At 46.9% G+C, this 18,962-nt stretch overlaps 1 protein-coding gene and 1 long non-coding RNA gene across 3 annotated transcripts in view; one reads left to right on the top strand and one right to left on the bottom strand.

The window, feature by feature from the left end:
- si:zfos-2326c3.2 (mitogen-activated protein kinase kinase kinase kinase 4) overlaps window positions 1-18,962 on the bottom strand; it is a 36,281-nt gene that overhangs the window by 14,869 nt on the left and 2,450 nt on the right. For both annotated transcript variants that reach the window (XM_049028769.1, XM_049028770.1), the window contains exons 3-14: window positions 12,188-12,244; window positions 10,510-10,635; window positions 10,101-10,211; window positions 8,791-8,881; window positions 7,175-7,305; window positions 7,006-7,060; window positions 5,483-5,561; window positions 4,908-5,083; window positions 4,476-4,548; window positions 1,796-2,003; window positions 1,050-1,199; window positions 353-412 (exon numbers count right to left, since the gene is read on the bottom strand). In XM_049028769.1, coding sequence (XP_048884726.1) covers window positions 353-412; window positions 1,050-1,199; window positions 1,796-2,003; window positions 4,476-4,548; window positions 4,908-5,083; window positions 5,483-5,561; window positions 7,006-7,060; window positions 7,175-7,305; window positions 8,791-8,881; window positions 10,101-10,211; window positions 10,510-10,635; window positions 12,188-12,244 — 1,317 coding nt within the window. The remainder of the gene's footprint in view (window positions 1-352; window positions 413-1,049; window positions 1,200-1,795; window positions 2,004-4,475; window positions 4,549-4,907; window positions 5,084-5,482; window positions 5,562-7,005; window positions 7,061-7,174; window positions 7,306-8,790; window positions 8,882-10,100; window positions 10,212-10,509; window positions 10,636-12,187; window positions 12,245-18,962) is intronic.
- Window positions 2,408-4,441, top strand: LOC125750635 (uncharacterized). The gene is made up of 5 exons (XR_007400389.1): window positions 2,408-2,475; window positions 3,186-3,345; window positions 3,578-4,135; window positions 4,194-4,287; window positions 4,390-4,441. It is a non-coding gene; the product is annotated as an uncharacterized LOC125750635 (long non-coding RNA).

The raw sequence follows: 18,962 nt of genomic DNA on the forward strand, positions 1-18,962 counted from the left end.
CCTTCAGCTTCTCCCCCAAATTTACATTTACGGCATTTGGCAAACTCCTTTAGCCAAAGCGACTTACACAGGTCCCATCAGTGCATACATTCTGATGCTCAGCTAAGAATACTAATCACTCAAGCTGATTTACAGTGTGGATTTACAGTGTTTGCGGGGGGGGGGTCAATTCAGTAGCTTCCCCAACAGACTCCCAGCTGACATTACAGCCAGACCCGTCAGTCCCCCTCCAACACCTACCAAATAAATCTGAATACCCACCACCCTTGTCCTGCATATCCCCCCCCCCCCAAATGCAGTGCCAGAACCCACAGGAGCACTGGAAAGGTGATGAGGCCGTGGGGGATCTTACCAGCTCCTTGAGGGGGGCCGCAGGCCTGCCGCCTTCGTCCACCTTCTGCCGGCCCGCTCCCTTTAACGGCAGAGTAAAAATGGACTCAGCGGCTCGGAGGTCACACGATCTCGCCCCCAGCCTTATAAATACATCATGTCAGGTCACGTCACACTAAATGCAGGAACGGAGCACTGAGAAGGGAAGTTAGGGGCTTTTCCTGAAATCTTTCAGGGCATTTTGGGTCCCAAAGAGCGATTTTAAAAGGTGTGAGACTTGTGGTAATCTCCATTCTCTTTTATGGGGGAAAACCCCTAACCCCAGCAACGACAACCTCAATCCCTACCCAGCCCTAACCTCAACCAGAAGTAACCAAACAAAATACAATTCCTTTGGCATTTTTGTTTGATTGCAGTAACAGATTTTATAAAATTGCCCGGAAAGGTGGTCCCCACAATGTAAAATATACACAACCCACAAACATACACACACAGGCTCAGTGTTAGCATTCATAACTTTGTGGAGACTTTGCCATTAATTTCTATGGGCGTAACCCTTATGCTATGACAACGCTAACCCCTACCTAGCCCTAGCCTAACACGCATGACATGTGACTCGCCTGAGCCAATCAGAACAGAATGCGCTTTGGAGTTTGCCGAATAAAACAGCATCCCAGAGGATATGTGGGGCTTGGCTAATTCACCCTGAGATGCTCTACCTGCTTCTTCTCACTCCTCCTGTGTGCCTCTGATACGTTACTCCCGTCGTCCGAGGTACGCCTGCCGTCAGGCTCCACCTCATCCTGCCACAGCATCTCCTGCAGCTCTGGCCACTGGAAGCCAGCCTCCAGCTGCTGCCTGCGCTGATGCTGAGGTCGGCGGGTGAGATTAGCATTAGCATTGTACTGCTGTACAAGGAAGGTCATGGGGAGCCTAGGATTTAGCCCCGAGTTAAGATTAAATTATGGTAGTATAATGGTAAAATGCTTAGACATGATTTGAGTAGGGTTGTGTTAGCAATGGGAACAGATTAGAAAAGGGTTATGTTACCATTCATTGAAGATTAGCGTTCGGTTATGTTAGCAATGGGAACAGATTAGAAAAGGGTTATGTTACCATTCATTGAAGATTAGCATTCGGTTATGTTAGCATTGGGGATAGATTAGAGTAGGATTATGTTAGCTTTGGTGATGGATTATAATAGAGTTATGTTAGCAAGATTAGAGCAGGGTTAAATTAGCACTCAAGGAAGATTTGAGTAAGGTTATATTAGCATTCATTAAAGATTAGGGCAGGGTTACAGTAGTATTCATGAAAGATTATTGTAGGGCTACGTTAGCTTTGGGGACAGATTACAGTAGGGTTATATAAAGGCGTAGAGAACGATTACAGCAGGACCATGTCAGCACTGGGGATGTGCTACAGTGGCACTGTGATTTGTAGCTTTGGTAGCATAGCCCCTTACGTCCTCCAGCTTCTGCCGCTCCTCCTTCTGTCGTTCGATGCGCTTCTGCCTCTCGGTCAAAAGCTGCCGCTTGTATCTCTCCTGGTCGAGGAGCTGCTGCTGTTGCAGTCTCTGTTGCCGCTGCGTCTCCACACAGCTGCGTGTCTCCTGCTGCAGCCGCAGGAACTCCCGCCGCAGTGTGGACTCACCGGGCATGTTGACAATGGAGCTGCAGTGACACACATGTATGCAGGCTGAGTGAGTACATGTTGGGGTACAGCCAGCACTGCCATGCCCCCTTGAGGCGACTACCTGTCATGACACTGTGGGGTAGAAATGTTTAGGTATGTTTTTGTGACTGTGCGTGCACATTTGAGTGTGTAGGCGTGAGTGTGTATATATGAGTCTGCAGGTGTGCATTCGTGAGGATGGAGGTGTGTTTTCATGAATGTGTATATATGAGTCTGTATGTATGTATGTATAGTATGTAGGTGCGTTTTCGTGAGTGTGTATATATGAGTGTGTAGGTGTGTATTCGTGAGTGTGTCTATATGAGTGTGTAGGTGTGTAATTGTGAGAACGTAGGTGTGTTTTCGTGAGTGTGTATACATGAGTGTGTAGGTTTGTATTCGTGAGGATGTAGGCGTGTTTTCACGAGTGTGTATATATGAGTGTGTAGGTGTGTATTCGTGAGGATGTAGGTGTGTTTTCGCGAGTGTGTATATACGAGTGCGTAGTTGTGTATTCGTGAGGATGTAGGTGTGTTTTCGTGAGTGTGTATATACGAGTGTGTAGGTGTGTATTCGTGAGGATGTAGCTGTGTTTACGTGAGTGTGTATATACGAGTGTGTAGGTGTGTAATTGTGAGGATGTAGGTGTGTTTTCGTGAGTGTATATATACACACACGAGTGTGTAGGTGTGTAATTGTGAGGATGTAGGTGTGTTCTCACGAGTGTGTATATATGAGTGTGTAGGTGTGTATTCGTGAGGATGTAGGTGTGTTTTCGTGAGTGTGTATATACGAGTGTGTAGGTGTGTATTCGTGAGGATGTAGGTGTGTTTTCGTGAGTGTGTATATACGAGTGTGTAGGTGTGTATTCGTGAGGATGTAGGTGTGTTTACGTGAGTGTGTATATACGAGTGTGTAGGTGTGTAATTGTGAGGATGTAGGTGTGTTTTCGTGAGTGTATATATACACACACACGAGTGTGTAGGTGTGTATTCGTGAGGATGTAGGTGTGTTTTCGTGAGTGTGTATATATGAGTGTGTAGGTGTGTATTCCTGAGGATGTAGGTGTGTTTTCGTGAGTGTGTCTATATGAGTGTGTAGGCTTGTTTTCGTGAGGATGTAGGTGCGTTTTCGTGAGTGTGTATATATGAGTGTGTAGGCTTGTTTTCGTGAGGATGTAGGTGTGTTTTCATGAGTGTGTATATATGAGTGTGTAGGTGTGTATTCGTGAAGATGTAGGTGTGTTTTCGTGAGTGTGTAGGTGTGTAATTGTGAGGATGTAGGTGTGTTTTCGCAAGTGTGTATATACGAGTGTGTAGGTGTGTATTCGTGAGGATGTAGGTGTGTTTTTGTGAGTGTGTATATAAGAGTGTGTAGGTGTGTAATTGTGAGGATGTAGGTGTGTTTTCGTGAGTGTGCCTATATGAGTGTGTAGGTGTGTATTCGTGAGGATGTAGGTGTGTTTTCGTGAGTGTGTATATATGAGTGTGTAGGTGTGCAATTGTGAGGATGTAGGTGTGTTTTCGCAAGTATGTATATACGAGTGTGTAGGTGTGTATTCGTGAGATTGTAGGCGTGTTTTCACGAGTGTGTATATATGAGTGTGTAGGTGTGTATTCGTGAGGATGTAGGTGTGTTTTCGTGAGTGTGTATATATGAGTGCGTAGGTGTGTATTCGTGAGGATGTAGGTGTGTTTTCGTGAGTGTGTATATATGAGTGCGTAGGTGTGTATTTGTGAGGATGTAGGTGTGTTTTCGTGAGTGTGTATATATGAGTGCGTAGTTGTGTAATTGTGAGGATGTAGGTGTGTTTTCGCAAGTGTGTATATACGAGTGTGTAGGTGTGTATTCGTGAGGATGTAGGCGTGTTTTCACGAGTGTGTATATATGAGTGTGTAGGTGTGTATTCGTGAGGATGTAGGTGTGTTTTCGTGAGTGTGTATATACGAGTGTGTAGGTGTGTATTCGTGAGGATGTAGGTGTGTTTTCGTGAGTGTGTATATATGAGTGTGTAGGTGTGTAATTGTGAGGATGTAGGTGTGTTTTCGTGAGTGTGTATATATGAGTGTGTAGGTGTGTTTTCGTGAGTGTGTATATATGAGTGTGTAGGTGTGTAATTGTGAGGATGTAGGTGTGTTTTCGTTAGTGTGTCTATATGAGTGTGTAGGTGTTTTCTCGTGAGTGTGTAGGTGTGTTTTCGTGAGTGTGTATATATGAGTGTGTAGGTGTGTTTTCGTGAGTGTGTATATATGAGTGTGTAGGTGTGTAATTGTGAGGATGTAGGTGTGTTTTCGTGAGTGTGTAGGTGTGTAGATGTGAGGATGTAGGTGTGTTTTCGTGAGTGTGTATATATGAGTGTGTAGGTGTGTATTCGTGAGGATGTAGGTGTGTTTTCGTGAGTGTGTCTATATGAGTGTGTAGGTGTGTAGACGTGCAGACGCTTCCTCCGATCACTCTGTCTGCAGATATACCTCGGCTCTCCAGCGTCTTCGCTCACGTCCTCCTCTTCCTCCTCGCTGCCGCTGTACTCGTACTCAGTCTCCTCTGTAGGGGGATAGTGTGACCTCAGGAGTGGTTTGGGGGGGGGGCAGCAAAATAAGCCCTGCAACAGCCCACTTGTGCCCCTGCTGTGTATATTTTTAGAAAAAGAGAAGTCGACTCCACACGTGGTAATGAGTGGCGGACTGGAAAACACCTTCGTTCACAGCCACAGAGCTGTGGTTTCCGTGGGGGGTGGGGGGGGATGGCTAGACAAAGCACAGCCCCCCCATACTCAAACCGCACAACAGGAAACAGGGGGGCCTCAGTTTATACTACTTGCCTGTTCTTGTTTAGCTGAATAATCAGTGACTGTTTGTTAGAGCCCAGTACATTTTAGCATTAGCACAGGGGGTGGGGCCTACCTTTGTCCCCCTTTTTCTTCCGGGTCCGGTCCAGGTGGTCCTTCAGCATGATGCGCACCTGCCGCTCCTGGGGCAGATCCTTGACAAAAGGGTGCCGCAGCAGCGTCTCAGTGGACGGCCTCTGCAGGTGGTTCTTCATCAAGCAGCTGTCCATGAACGTTTGGAACTTCTTGGACCTGGAAAGGCATGAAACGGTGACCCTGTACATCATGCGCAGCACGCAACTCAGTCTGATGCAGCGGGCCACACCCGTGACCTTCAGTGAAGGTCCTGGTTGGGAAATCCTGAAATTACCCCAACAAACCCGCTGCCCGTAAATAACCACACAACCTGAGAGGAACCAAAAGCTGGTATTGGATTGTGGTGTAATTTGTAAATACATGCGAGTGTGAGTCCCTTTTCCTCCAGGAGTAAATAGCCGAACATCCCTGCTTCTTACTCATCTATTAGATTATTCTGCCTTTTCCTACCCTGTCCCATGTAGGTTTGTATCGTGGCTGGGATATGGCGAGCAACCCCACTGCTCATCATCGAGCACACGGCCCCCACAATGCTTTGAGGCGGTGGCATCTTACCACTTCCTGGACTTGAGCTTTGGGGCTGGGTTCCGTGGGATGAGGAAGAGTGCCCTCATGGGGTGCATGTCGCAGAGGGCTGGGGGACGGTACAGAGATACTAAATAATTATGAGGCACTGATTCTGACATAATGTCCCAGTTAGTGACCTAGCCTGTCTGGTTCGCTGTTCAGAGACACTCTCCACTGTCTGGCCATCCCAGCAGCCAGGCTGTCTCTCCTGGAACGTTAATACACTGACCATGACAGGTCTATTTGGCACTCAACAGTCAAGAGGGTCCAGCTGGTAAGCAGCAGGATCCGGTCGCATAACCCTTGTATAACGGCTCGCTTCAGTGAACTTGGCGATACAGCGTTTCCATAGACAGCTTGCACAGGACCTTTTTTCACAGCTTAAAATAGCTTTAAATGAGAAAGCAGGTCTTTTTTGCCATGGTAACTTCCACATCTTTGAGATGATCACTCAGCAGGTCTTACTGTGACAATCACTCAGCAGGCCATGCTGTGACGATCACTCAGCAGGCCTCACCGTGACAATCACTCAGCAGGCCTCACCGTGACAATCACTCAGCAGGCCTCACCGTGACAATCACTCAGCAGGCCATGCCGTGACGATCACTCAGCAGGCCTCAGTGTGACAATCACTCAGCAGGCCTCACCATGATGATCACTCAGCAGGCCATGCCGTGACGATCACTCAGCAGGCCTCACCGTGACAATCACTCAGAAGGCCATGCTGTGATGATCACTCAGCAGGCCTTACCATAGTGATCACTCAGCAGACCTCACCGTGACAATTATTCAGTAGGCCATGCTGTGATGATCACTCAGCAGGCCTTACCGTAATGATCACTCAGCAGACCTCACCGTGACAATTACTCAGTAGGTCATGCTGTGATGATCACTCAGCAGGCCTTACCGTAGTGATCACTCAGTAGATCTCACCGTGATGATCACTCAGCAGGCCATGCCGTGATGATCACTCAGCAGGCCTTACCGTAGTGATCACTAAGCAAACCTCACTGTGACGATCACTTAGCAGGCCATGCCGTGACGATCACTCAGCAGGCCATGCCGTGACGATCACTCAGCAGGCCATGCCGTGACGATCACTCAGCAGGCCATGCCGTGACGATTACTCAGCAGGCCATGCCGTGACGATCACTCAGCAGGCCATGCCGTGACGATCACTCAGCAGGCCTTACCATGATGATCACTCAGCAGGCCATGCCGTGACGATCACTCAGCAGGCCATGCCGTGACGATCACTCAGCAGGCCATGCCGTGACGATCACTCAGCAGGCCTTACCATGATGATCACTCAGCAGACCTCACTGTGACGATCACTCAGCAGGCCACGCTGTGACAATCACTCAGGAGGCCTCACTCTGATAATTACTCAGTAAAATATACTGTGAGGAAAAACATCAAAAACGAATCCATCTGCTTGTCCACCAGCTTTCACTCCCATGATTCTCTGGGCTCCCCACAATGCTAACATGATGTCATGGTTCAGTACTTACGTGGGGCTCCTTCAGCCATCTCCAGGGCGGTGATTCCCAGAGACCACAAATCGCTCTGGAACAGGACAGAGACAGTCAGGGAGAATGGGCTATCACTGCTAAAGCCACTCTTAACCAATGGAAGCTTCCGGAAGGGGCCTGGGGCTCTAGCCCTAGCCGTAGCTCTCACCCTGTAGTCGTAGGTGGCATCCTGGTTTTCATCACATGCGATGACCTCGGGCGCCATCCAGTAAGGCGTGCCAATGAAAGTGTTCCTCCTGCCAATGGTGCGGTCGAGTTGGGCACTAACACCGAAGTCCACTATGGAGAAAGAGAAAGGTGTGTTAGAGGATGTTCAGCTATGGATTTAACCGGGCAGCCGAAGCAAAACCTGTCACCGTGCAGCATGAGACAATGCGTGAATATCTACCTGTTATGTGGCAGTATAAGAGAATCTGTGATCCCTACGTTCGATTATCTCTCTCTGAGTCGGAAGCTTGATAAATACGTCATGAAAAACGTCACTTCCTGTTGGAAACACGCCTCCTTTCCGATGTCCAACAGATTTTCTGTTGTTCAAGATTCTCCTGTGACGTCATTTCAACATGGCAGCTTACACAGTCAACAGTAATTTTATTTCATATATAAATTTTTTTTTTACTTTGCTAAATGTATTAATAGTTATAAATGCAATTGCACGTGTTTGCTTTAGAGAATACCACATCATGAGTGTAAACAGTATCCTAGCATGCAATATCAGATTTTTACCAGACTTGTTAGTACGTTTTGTTTGTTTGTAGTTTGTTTACCTCTCGAAAAAATAATAACGCTATGGATCTACGAAATTATTACAAAGCTCTTAATGTGGTTTGACTAGTTTGTGTTTCTTATTTGTTTGTCTTTTGGAAAAAAGAATCTCGCTTCATATCTGCTAAAATATAAAGCAATAACACAGAACAGCGTGTTCGTGGAGGCAGCCATGTTTGTTCAGAGATGTGTAGCTTGAATGGGATACTGGTCGGACGTCACGCACCTCGGACTTCGGAGAGATAATTGAACGCACCATATATGCCTGTTGTGCCTTGTTCACACTACACGTTTTTCCAAGCCATCAGACAGCCAAACTGTTCACACTACACAACTTGTCACTGGAAATCTTTCAGTCGTTGTGATTTACACACTACACGACTGCTGACGGGGGGGGGGGGGGGGGGGGGGTCACACATCTTTCACCAGGAGGAACTGCTGATGAGTGTTATCTGGTCACCAAACTAAATTTTGTAACGAAATCACAAGTGTGAATGACACCAGCAAATCACAATTGTAGCGCCAACGCGCTGCAAAATGTTAAGTCAGATGCTCAACATTTACAAACGAGTGGCAAATTAATTCTCATATATATACCTTTGGCCTTTAGTGACCCAAGAACAATTTCTAATCAAGTTGAACTTTTTACATGTTTTTAACACCTTTCTAAATTCCTGCCTCAGGTTTCACCTCACCCTGTGTCTTGTATTCTCATTGGTTCTGATACACTTCATACCTACTGGATTTTGAAGTCTAGATATTTAGCATTTAGCATATCTGGCAGGTGTCTGTAACACATCGGTGACTTCGTCGGGTCGCGTCTTTGAGCAGTTCACACATAATGATCGAGCGCTGAACTGTCATCGCTCATTGAATACCACTTTGCAGATAAAGGGGTTTTGTCGGCGACCACCAAAAAGTGTTGGCAAGTGGAAAATTGTGGCTAAAGTCGTGTAGCGTGAACTTAGCTTCGGAGACCATGCACAGGCTGCCACCCACCTAGCTTGACCTCAGCATTTTCAGTCAGCAGCACATTCTGACCCTTGATGTCCCGGTGGATGACATGGTGAGAGTGAAGGTGTGACAGACCCTGAACATCAGAGAGAGAGAGTATTAGGAGTGGCTGAAAGAACACACAAGGTGGCCATGTGCTGGAACCTGTGGCCTCTACTACGAAGCGGGGTTACTGGCTTATCTGGCTTTAAACTGTGGTACCTTAAATCCAACAAGTTACCCCGATAGGCCAGTAACCCCGTTTCGTAGTACAGGCCAAAGGTCCTGGTGTATAAGTCTCTGGACTGTCTCAACCTGGAACTTTCGGAGTGGTTCCTGGCCACTTTCATGCCACACAACAAGACCTGGGACCTTACACTAAATAAGCATAGGAGACGCAAAAAGTTTGTAGATTAAACTTTGCACATAATTTCATATGAAACTACAGCACCATAAATAAATAAATAAATAAATAATTTTGCTAGTTATTGGGAGGATCGAAAGTGATCAAAATAGGACACAACATTTTATGTATATTTTGCTTATATGACACGCAATTTTTATGAAATGCGGCCAGAAGATCGATGAATGAAAACCAATGTAACGTTATCCCACTAATAAAAGCTGGAAAGTTTCACCACCGGCAAAGCAGATTTCAGTGATCTAACTTTCCAATGCAGAAATATGTAGATGTCAGCCAGAAATGTATTCATTGATGAGTTAAATGTAACTGGGATACAAAAATAATTCCATCTGACCGGTTTTTACACCATTACATCTCTTTTTCTGCAAGTTAGTGCCAGTGCTCGTGGTCAACCAATCAGCAAACTGTCGCTGTAATTGCCTCCCCAGTAGTTCATGTTTGAATGAAAAGTACCTAGTCTGGAGTACGTACTAAATACGGGTTCTAGAGCCGCTTCCGAGAAACTACAAACTGACAAAGTTCCTGTGGTGTAAACACGTCAAAAATCACTGGTCGCAGAAAAAGGTTCTGGTTCCAAAAATGTTACAGTGGTGTGAAAGCACCTACAGACACACCAAACAGCAGCAGAAATCAGCCAACAAGCAGGATGGTCACATGACCTGCAGATGGTCACATGACCTGCAGAAGAAGAAGGAGCTCTATGGTTAGAAAACTTCAATGAGATCAAAGCAGCAATAACTCTGAGGATTTCATCGCCACCAAGATCCTTGTTTGACTGGCAGGATGTACAACTATAAATATAATGTAGGCCAAGCTCAAGCCTTAAAAGCCATGACAGCAAGTCAACACCAGCATTGAGAATAAGACATGCTGGAGAAGGGTCACTGCTCACCCGGAGAACCTCCCTGCAGATGTAGGCGATCCAGTCCTCCTTCAGACAGTTACCCTTGGTTTTCTTGACCAGGTCAGTCACAGACCCTGCCCCACAGTACTCCATCACCAGCTGTGGAGAAGCCAAGTCTTGCATATGGGATGACACAAATTCCAAGTACTGAGCTCAAACATGCCCATTCACCACAGACAGTTAGGAACCTCAGCCAGAGGCCAGAGGTGCTTGTGTTCAAAGAGGCAACCATGCAGAAGATGTTACACAAGCTCCATGAGATCTGGCAACGACCACCTTGGAATATGACCATACCTCCGCTGGTTCCTCTCCATTTGTACTTGATCCTGTTATCCCACAGTAGTTTATGCTCTACCCCCACACTATATCTTTGCTCAAATTGGTTGCCTACACTCACCCACAGCTGGTCGTCCTGCCCTGCGGGACTCTTCTTGATGAAGGCCCCATAGTACGTGGCTATGTTCCGGTGGTGGGAGTATGTCTTCAGCATGTTAATTTCCAACTTGATCTCATCCTCCTCGTCCTGCACACATAAAAGCACAATCAAGGAAAGTCAAGGTGTATGTGGCTCACTCTCAATAGTGTCAATTGTTTTGAACTCCAGGATTTCCCCAGCTCTATACCTTCTCTAACTCCAGACTTTCCCCAGCTCCATACCTTCTCTGACTCCAGGATTTCCCCAGCCCTATACCTTCTCTGACTCCAGGCTTTCCCCAGCTCTATACCTTCTCTGACTCCAGGCTTTTCCCCAGCCCTATACCTTCTCTGACTCCAGGCTTTCCCCAGCTCTATACCTTCTCTGACTCCAGGCTTTTCCCCAGCCCTATACCTTCTCTGACTCCAGGCTTTCCCCAGCTCTATACCTTCTCTGACTCCAGGCTTTTCCCCAGCCCTATACCTTCTCTGACTCCAGGCTTTCCCCAGCTCTATACCTTCTCTGACTCCAGGCTTTCCCCAGCTCCATACCTTCTCTGACTCCAGGCTCTCCCCAGCTCTATACCTACTCTATGAGATGTTTTCCTCCATACTGCCAGTTAGAAGTGTGACATTCTCACTACTGCATTCTTATGTCAGTCTGCACGTGTAATCTTTGCCCTGCAATTTGCTTTTCTGTCTCTACTGTAGGAAATGTGGTGCAGGAAATGAGGTAAACATTTGCCAGGGCCCACATCCTTGCCAGACACCCAGATGTCAGTCTCTAGATGCAAAGGGTGCTGGTTTTTAGAGTGCTTTTTAGTGCACATGCAACAGAGACGTACCACTTTACTTTATGTGATGATTTGACACGCTTCATCAAGGGATATTTATTACTAAACCATTCGGGAATAACCCAATTGTAGCATAACAGTGACACCCAACCCCCCACTAGTTCAGTGACCGAACTGTAACCCTTGTCCCTTCTGTGTCCCCCACCCTCATGGGAGGCAGATGCTCCGTCCTGGAGGCTGAGATCACATCAATGCGGTTATTTTCCTTTAATAGTCAAACAGCTTATGTTTATAACCTACACAGAGACCAGAGAATGTGACATCCTTATGGGGGTGGGACGATCCATTTTTACAGGAAATCCCCTGCTGCTACAGCGAGGGGCAGATAGACAATACAAGATCAGGCAGGAAACAGGAAGGGGTATGTCTGTGTGGCTGGGGGGGGGGGGTCACATGGGTTGTGTGTGTGTGTGTGTGGGGGGTTCTTTAAGCCCACCACCACGCACACTCCATTAGAGCCTAATATGCAAATGCTTCATTAAAAAGCTAACCCCTAAAGCATGACTGAAATGCAATTTTTATACAGTGTAAATGTTTTAAGGAGATTCTTGATTTTTACATTTCCTGTACTATCATGCTGACTGATAACCCCTGAGGTCTGTCTGTCTCTCTTTGTCACATATCGTGTCCACATTTGCTCCAGTTTGTCAGAGTGCAGGCTTGGAGGTTTCTCCCTCAAGCCTCGTGTCATGTTAGCTTCCTGTCCCTGGGCTGGGCACTCTGGCATCTCTGCCCGACAGAGGATTGGCATTTTGACCTCACTGCAGGAGGCCTTCCCGCATCTACTTAGGAAAAGCTGCAGCTCACCTCTGTCACGTCCATGACCTTGATGGCAGCGAGCTGTCCGGTCTTCACGTGTCTCCCCTGCAGAAACGGCACCCGGATTCAAGGTACGCCCTTCACACTCAGACACAGCACAGATCACAATTCACACAATCAGACACGATACAGACATGGCACAGACACACACTGTGCTTTGTAGTATGAGTAGTGTGAGTATTGCAGTATGGTATATGGTCAGTATTCATACGCTGGTTAAAAGACCCTTGTTAACTTCATGTAATTCATGTAAAAAGATTGTACTGAGAACCACTACAGCACAGGGGCTTAAACATGTATCTTCTAGGCCCTTAAGTACAATGACATCTGAGTGATACCTTATTGACCCTTATGGGGAAATTATCTTCTCGTCTACCCCGTCTTGCTTTCTAAGAGGCACCACCATATATAGGTGAGAGCCAAACCTGAGGGTCCAGTACAGGGTCAGGCAGTATCCAGCACCCCTAAAACACACGAGGCTAAGGGTCTTGCTTAAGGACCCAACAGTGACCCTCACTCTCCCAGCCTGGAAATTTGAAGTGGCAAACCTTCTGATCACAGGCACATCGCTCTACAATGTGAGAATGCCCAGCGTGGTTAGGGACAAAGAAGTTATATGTAACTGCAGGAACAGACTATGTGCTGGTGAAGAGAGACAGGGAGAACAGAAATAGCCCAGCTGTAAGAGCAGCCGTGTTCATTTCTACAGCAGGAACACAAGTCACACCAATCAAGTAGAGAAACTCCGTGGTCTTTTTAAAGCTTATTAAGCCTAACCCTAATGATAACCTTAACGAAGCTTCACTGAATAACACAGAGCACACTCTGCAAGAATATGAGGCTACTGCTGTTTCCCCTTCACAGGTAAGTTCACCATGTCATTCATCATCTTACGCTTCATGAGAAGAAACGCCTCAAGAAAGCCCAGAGTGCTGGTCTCACCTGACCAGTCTACAGGTTTCTATGCTAAAGGGCTATGAACCTCCCTTCCAAGAAGAGATGTTGCTACACAAAAAGAAGTTAGACTTCAGGCCATCAGTACTCCCAGGGGACATGGTTCTACTTGCAATGAGAGGTCAGATGAATTGGAGACTGATGAAATGTGAAATGTGGTTCAAAGCGTGGGTAGAGCTGGCCACCTTGGGAGTGGGCAGTGTGGCAATGCGGCCTCTCATGAGCTTTCCCAACGTGATGCAAATTAACCACAGAGTGAGGCCACACCCTGTTTCCAAAGAGGCAAACACAACCCTCAATGTGGTCAACTGAGAGCCTGCGAAGTGTTTCCAGCTATGGAGTCGCTGTTACCGCGCTGCCCTTATGTTCAAGTCAGGCTCCATCCTGATTGGTCCAACAATTCCTCTCCATATAAAAAGGAGGATGAGGAGCAGAAAAGTAGTGGCAGGACCCCCTGTTCTGCCTGCAATACTGGTTGTGTCCACCAGGGTGCTCAAAATGCAGGGAATAAAAGAAGTAGAGGATTGCACACTGCCCAATGCAGTTTAGACTTACTCTGTAGCATATATTTGTATGCCATGTGACCTACACTGCAAATTTCTAAACTGGTCTTCAAGTAGTCCGTGTAGCGGCAACCCCTTCACAGGAGGGGGGATGGCGGGAGGGTTTGTTTGTGGCAACATACCGTGTTCCACACGTAATACACACCCCTTTCTGTAAGATTTGTTCCGCTGGACCACAACGCTGTGTCCTACTTTTGAAATGCCAAGCATGGGGCTGCTCCCCGGGCCAAGTGTGTCCATACATGTAGCCGACTGTTTTAAGCTCCATCCTCTGCCGTGTATACGACTCACAAAGGTGTCACTCTGATTGCTGGTGGTACGTAATTAGCAGACCCTAACTGGATGTATCACTTCAGTAGGATGGCCCATATGCAACTGCAATCAGCTCCTGGTCCTTAGTTACAGTCAAATGCACAATGTGAGAACCCTGGAGTTTTGGTTCATTCCACTGCATCCAGTGATCCATCCATCTTCGACAGGGTCACTGGGGCCACTGCACACACTTTATCCCAGATACTTCAAAAATCATGCGAATACCAACAAAGACAAGAAGAAACGATATCTGATACCAGCGAAGTGTCGCTGGCAAAACTTGCCCTGCCTGTTTTCCCATTTGACGACTCCTTTATCCCAGCTGGCCGAGTATGTTTTCGCATCACATGGCATCGAGCTTCCATGCAGACGAGCCATGGGGAACGAACAGAACACTGAAACAACAAGCTAACGGAATTCACCAAAAAACAAACAAGCACACACACACGCAGAACAAGGCCAAGAAATGAAATAAATTAAAAACAAACCCAACAAACCAATGATATACAGCTAAACAAAAAAAAATGCAACAAAGCAAACGAAAAACAAAGCACCAAACAAAACTAAACAAATACAGTCGAACCTCGTTACTACGTACCCCGGATACAACGTTTTCACCTTTTCAACGTACAGGTTTCTAATTCCCGTTTTTAGCCTATGTATTATTCCAATAGCAGCCATTGTTTACAGCGTACACCCTTACAGCGTAAACTTCGATACAGCATCCAAATGTCTAGAGAAAATACGAAAACTAACCATCGTTACAACGTACAGCGCTCTACCCTCCCACCACAACTTGTGTCGCTACATCTACCTGTATCTACCTGATCTTCGCCCGACAATGCACATTTGTCTTGATTTAATTTGACCAATATTTCATTAATATTTTCAGGCCAAATACCAATTTGGATACGAATGTTTATTTTAAAAATCCATTTTGACCAGCCGTTGTGTATTTTCGTTGCCGTAAGTAATCGTGAGTAGTTTAAGGAAAATTTCAAGGATCCAAATGAGCTTTGTCGAATTATTTAACAAGTAATAATGTGTTAGTTTGTTTTGTAGTCAATTTAAGGGTCTGTTCTATTAAAGTTTTATCATTTACGTGGATATTTCGTGAGTTCTTTCATCCATCTTGCACTAAGTGGTTACAACATTCTATGCTTATAACGTACATGTTTTTGATATCCCGTCTTGTACGTAGTAACGAGGTTCGACTGTATCAAGAACCGTTCTCCAGCTGGCTGAATCCAACCTAAGGGCAAGCAGTTGGTCTTGACAGAGAGCTTTACAAAGAGCATAACTATGATCAGCCAGGGTTGATGCACGTATCCTGCAGTATCCAGCCACTGTCAGAGAAATTAAAGTGTGCAGGCTTCACAATGCTGCTCAAGCGGACATCACTTTCAAAGGGAGAGCGAGAGACGAAACGGTTTCCGTCTATTGTTTGCGTGGATTGAAACTTTCACAAACACACACCGCGTGACGGCTGGTCTTTATTAATGCCTCACTGAAAAGTATCTGCGCAGATGCTGGGTACAGCTGTTTCGACCTGCTGTCTTTTACAAGAGGTCAGACTGACTGCCCTAGATTAATGCCATGTTCTCGCTGAACTCAAGGTTTGCGCAACAAACTTAAAACAGCAACTTCTGCAATGGTGTCACAACTGAAAACACATGGCTCTCACTCCGCCAAAGAAATCTCTCCTCCGTCTCGAAAGTTTTCCACAGTTTTCTGTAGCTATGCAGCTCGGCGCTCAGACCATTAAAAAAGACACTCTTGTACCTGATCCAAGACAGCACATCACATGCTGGGAACATCCCTTGGGGGTGGGGATGGGGTTTATGTTGCATAGAAGCTACATTCTTCAGACTGATCAAAGTTTAAAAAGAAAAAACAGTGGTCAAAATGTCCGCCAGGGAACAACGGGGTCTATCCTCCTCTGTGATTGGCTCACTTGGAAATCCACGACTGTTTGCTTGCTTCCATAACATGACAGAAGTAAGGACATATCTTTAAAAGAGTGGAAGTGTCTCTTTAACACTTCCCCTGGAGTTTGGAGGGTGACCGGAGCTTGGCACAAAGTCGCCCTCTCTTGGGAGGTGAAAGCGAGGTCCGTTAACCCCTCACGCCTAAGGATCTACCCGTTCAACCTTCTGTCTACCCGCTGTGTCCCCTCAGTGTGTGCGGATCCTCTTCACAGATGCCGCCTTTTGTGTTTTTCTTACTTTCTCGTAATGGAAACTTTTCCTCCGGCTCTTCCTGTTTTCCCTCCTGTCAGTAAACACAATGAGATGGGGATACGGATGCCATCAATGTGGCACAGCGCTGAATGCGAGGAAATTCCTGACGGGGTCTTCACACTCCATCCTCAAGGTTTGAAGGGGTGGGTGGGTGGTTTTCACCCCTAGGCCCACGGACCAGGGGGAATGTGTGCTCCATGCAGGGCCCCCCCTTCCACCTTGTGACGCCATGTTGTTCGGGCCGGGGACTCCGCCCTGTCGATCAGAGGGAAGCAGGAAACGGCTGCCGAGAATGTGGTTTCCTCTGCGCCACCACATGCTAACCTGGCATGAGAGTCACAGCTGAGAGCTTTCGCAACGCTGGCACTAGCTCACACACACACAGCCGGCACTGCGCAGCAGGACCCAAGCTGAGACAGCTTGGAGCAGGAGCCCTACCACCCACAGCGAGCGACAACCCTGAGAGAAACCGGGATACTGCCGTGGAATCCAGGCCCGAGAGGGGATGAGAGACTCTCTACACATCAGGCAGGTTTATAGGTGGCCACCTTTAATGCCTGTACATTTTTATATTCACATTTTATTTATTTAGCAGATGCTATTCAAAGCGATATACTTATTTATTTATTTTTTATGAGAACACAGGGTCACAGCCAGTCCCAGGAGCATTTGGAGGCGAAGGGCCTTGCTCAACCCGCTGAGCCCCACACCACCCCCCACACTCTGTAGCCTCATTAGCTACGCAGTTGGTTGCAGACCTAGGAAACTGTTCTTCCAAAAAGCACATCATCCATTCCACAACAGCGCAGGAGCTAAAGGACACGGATAGGACTAATAGGCAAATCAGTGATGCTAACCGACAGGGGGGGGGGGGGTTAGCAAATCTGGCACTATCTGCATCGGTCCTTCATACCTTAAGTTCATCTCAACAATGTCTGCTTGCAGTTTTGGAATCACAAAAGCCCATGCCAGTTAAGTCTTTGCAGAACATCGAGGGACGAGGTGGCACTTTCCTGCCGGGAAACAGCAGGAGACCAGGACACCATGGGATCTTAAATGAACAATGACATGCTTCTTCACTCCAATCGTTTGGCCAACCTGGGCTCACAAGAAAGCCTTACCGAGAAGGTTTGCTTGGGAGGAACCAATGTGGGAGCATCTAGAGGCACCCTGAGAGACATGTGCATGAGATAGAAAGCAATGCAGCACAGACTCAAAAAATAGCCTGGAAACAAAGAGTCAGCCAACCACAGTGTGTGATGGCCCTTCCATGACCAGGAGCTTCCAAGTCTTGAGCCCTAGGACCACATGACACCAAGGAGGTGTCAAAACGTCCAACAATGCCAGCTTGCCCTCGTCCACAGCTTCAAAAACGAGAACAGGCCAGTCAGGTGCAGGTAGCTGACCACAGTGACGATTTCGATTCCTTGATTCTCTGCTTCCCGTTTCCACACTTCTGTTTTGCACTTTGCCACCGTTAAGGTCTCTCCACCTCCGGAGCGACAGAAGAACAGGATGTGTGTCTCTGTGCAGCGTGTACAGCATCGTCAAGCGCTTAAGTGGGAAGCGCACAAGCAACTGACACTCGAAAAATAACAGCAGTAAAAATACACTGCACTGGTGCGTCGACAAACCACAACCGACAAATGGAGCGCACAGACAGTCAATGGGGTCGTATATGACCTGTCTTGGGACATCCGTCCTTCCACACGCATAGCGGAGATGGATCATGAGAGCTGCAGGCAGTCATTTGGTGAGATGCAAGTAGCTGGAATGGTGGTCTGCAGCATAATTAATAAAAGATGGGTTCTTACCATTACTGTAAGAATATGGGCTGCTGCTATAGGGAGGTCCTGGGAACCCCTTCAGCACAATGTCGTGGGCCTAGCAGGACGGCTTTTTAAAAAGCCCCAGGGACTCTTAGCTGCAGATGAGCAGAGAGTAGCTCAACAAGACTTCTGGTGGGGGACGTAACCCTGAAGGGGTCAAGTATAAACTGCAAAATCCTGCTGGACAGACTTCCTGTGACAGACTGCTCTGACCATTTAAGCGTCCCTCAACAGACACACACATCTATCTGAGTTCATGTATTACATCTTATTTGGAAAGAATAGGTCCAGGTAGAGATTCTTCCAAACTCAATATGACCATCATTTATTGTTAAACATGTGCTGGTTCTTGAGTCCCGTTAGCTGCTTTCATCATCGACTTGTAAGAGTCCTTATGGTATGTCAAGATGTCATGCAGAGACATAACACTCAAATTTTTCTCCTTTTCCTGGACGCATGGGAGGTCAGGGCTTGCAAAGATGTGCAGGGTGTCAGGGTTCACAAGGACTCCATTGAAGTGGGCACAGTTCACAGGACCGTTTGGGGACAAAAAACATGACCTCCAGAGGCTGTGAGTCAACACTCACCCTCAAGGGCACGGAATCCCAAGATGGAGATGATTTAAAAAGGCAAGAGAGGAACAAAGACATTCATTCATCTGACAGAAGCACCCTGAGAGCGGGAGGTCTGTCCAGAAAATCCTAATTGCTCCAGTGCATGAACTTGACGTGGAACAAAACCTTCGGATCGATCTGATTCTAAAGAATCACAGGGGTTTCGTTTATTGAAAACAAGCGCTTTCTCTCTCAGGAGCAACTCGATCCCTGGTACTGGGCCGAGGACCGTGGAGAGAATTTTCAAATCA

The sequence above is a fragment of the Brienomyrus brachyistius genome, chromosome 10, assembly GCF_023856365.1.
Source record: "Brienomyrus brachyistius isolate T26 chromosome 10, BBRACH_0.4, whole genome shotgun sequence".
Lineage (NCBI taxonomy): Eukaryota > Metazoa > Chordata > Actinopteri > Osteoglossiformes > Mormyridae > Brienomyrus > Brienomyrus brachyistius.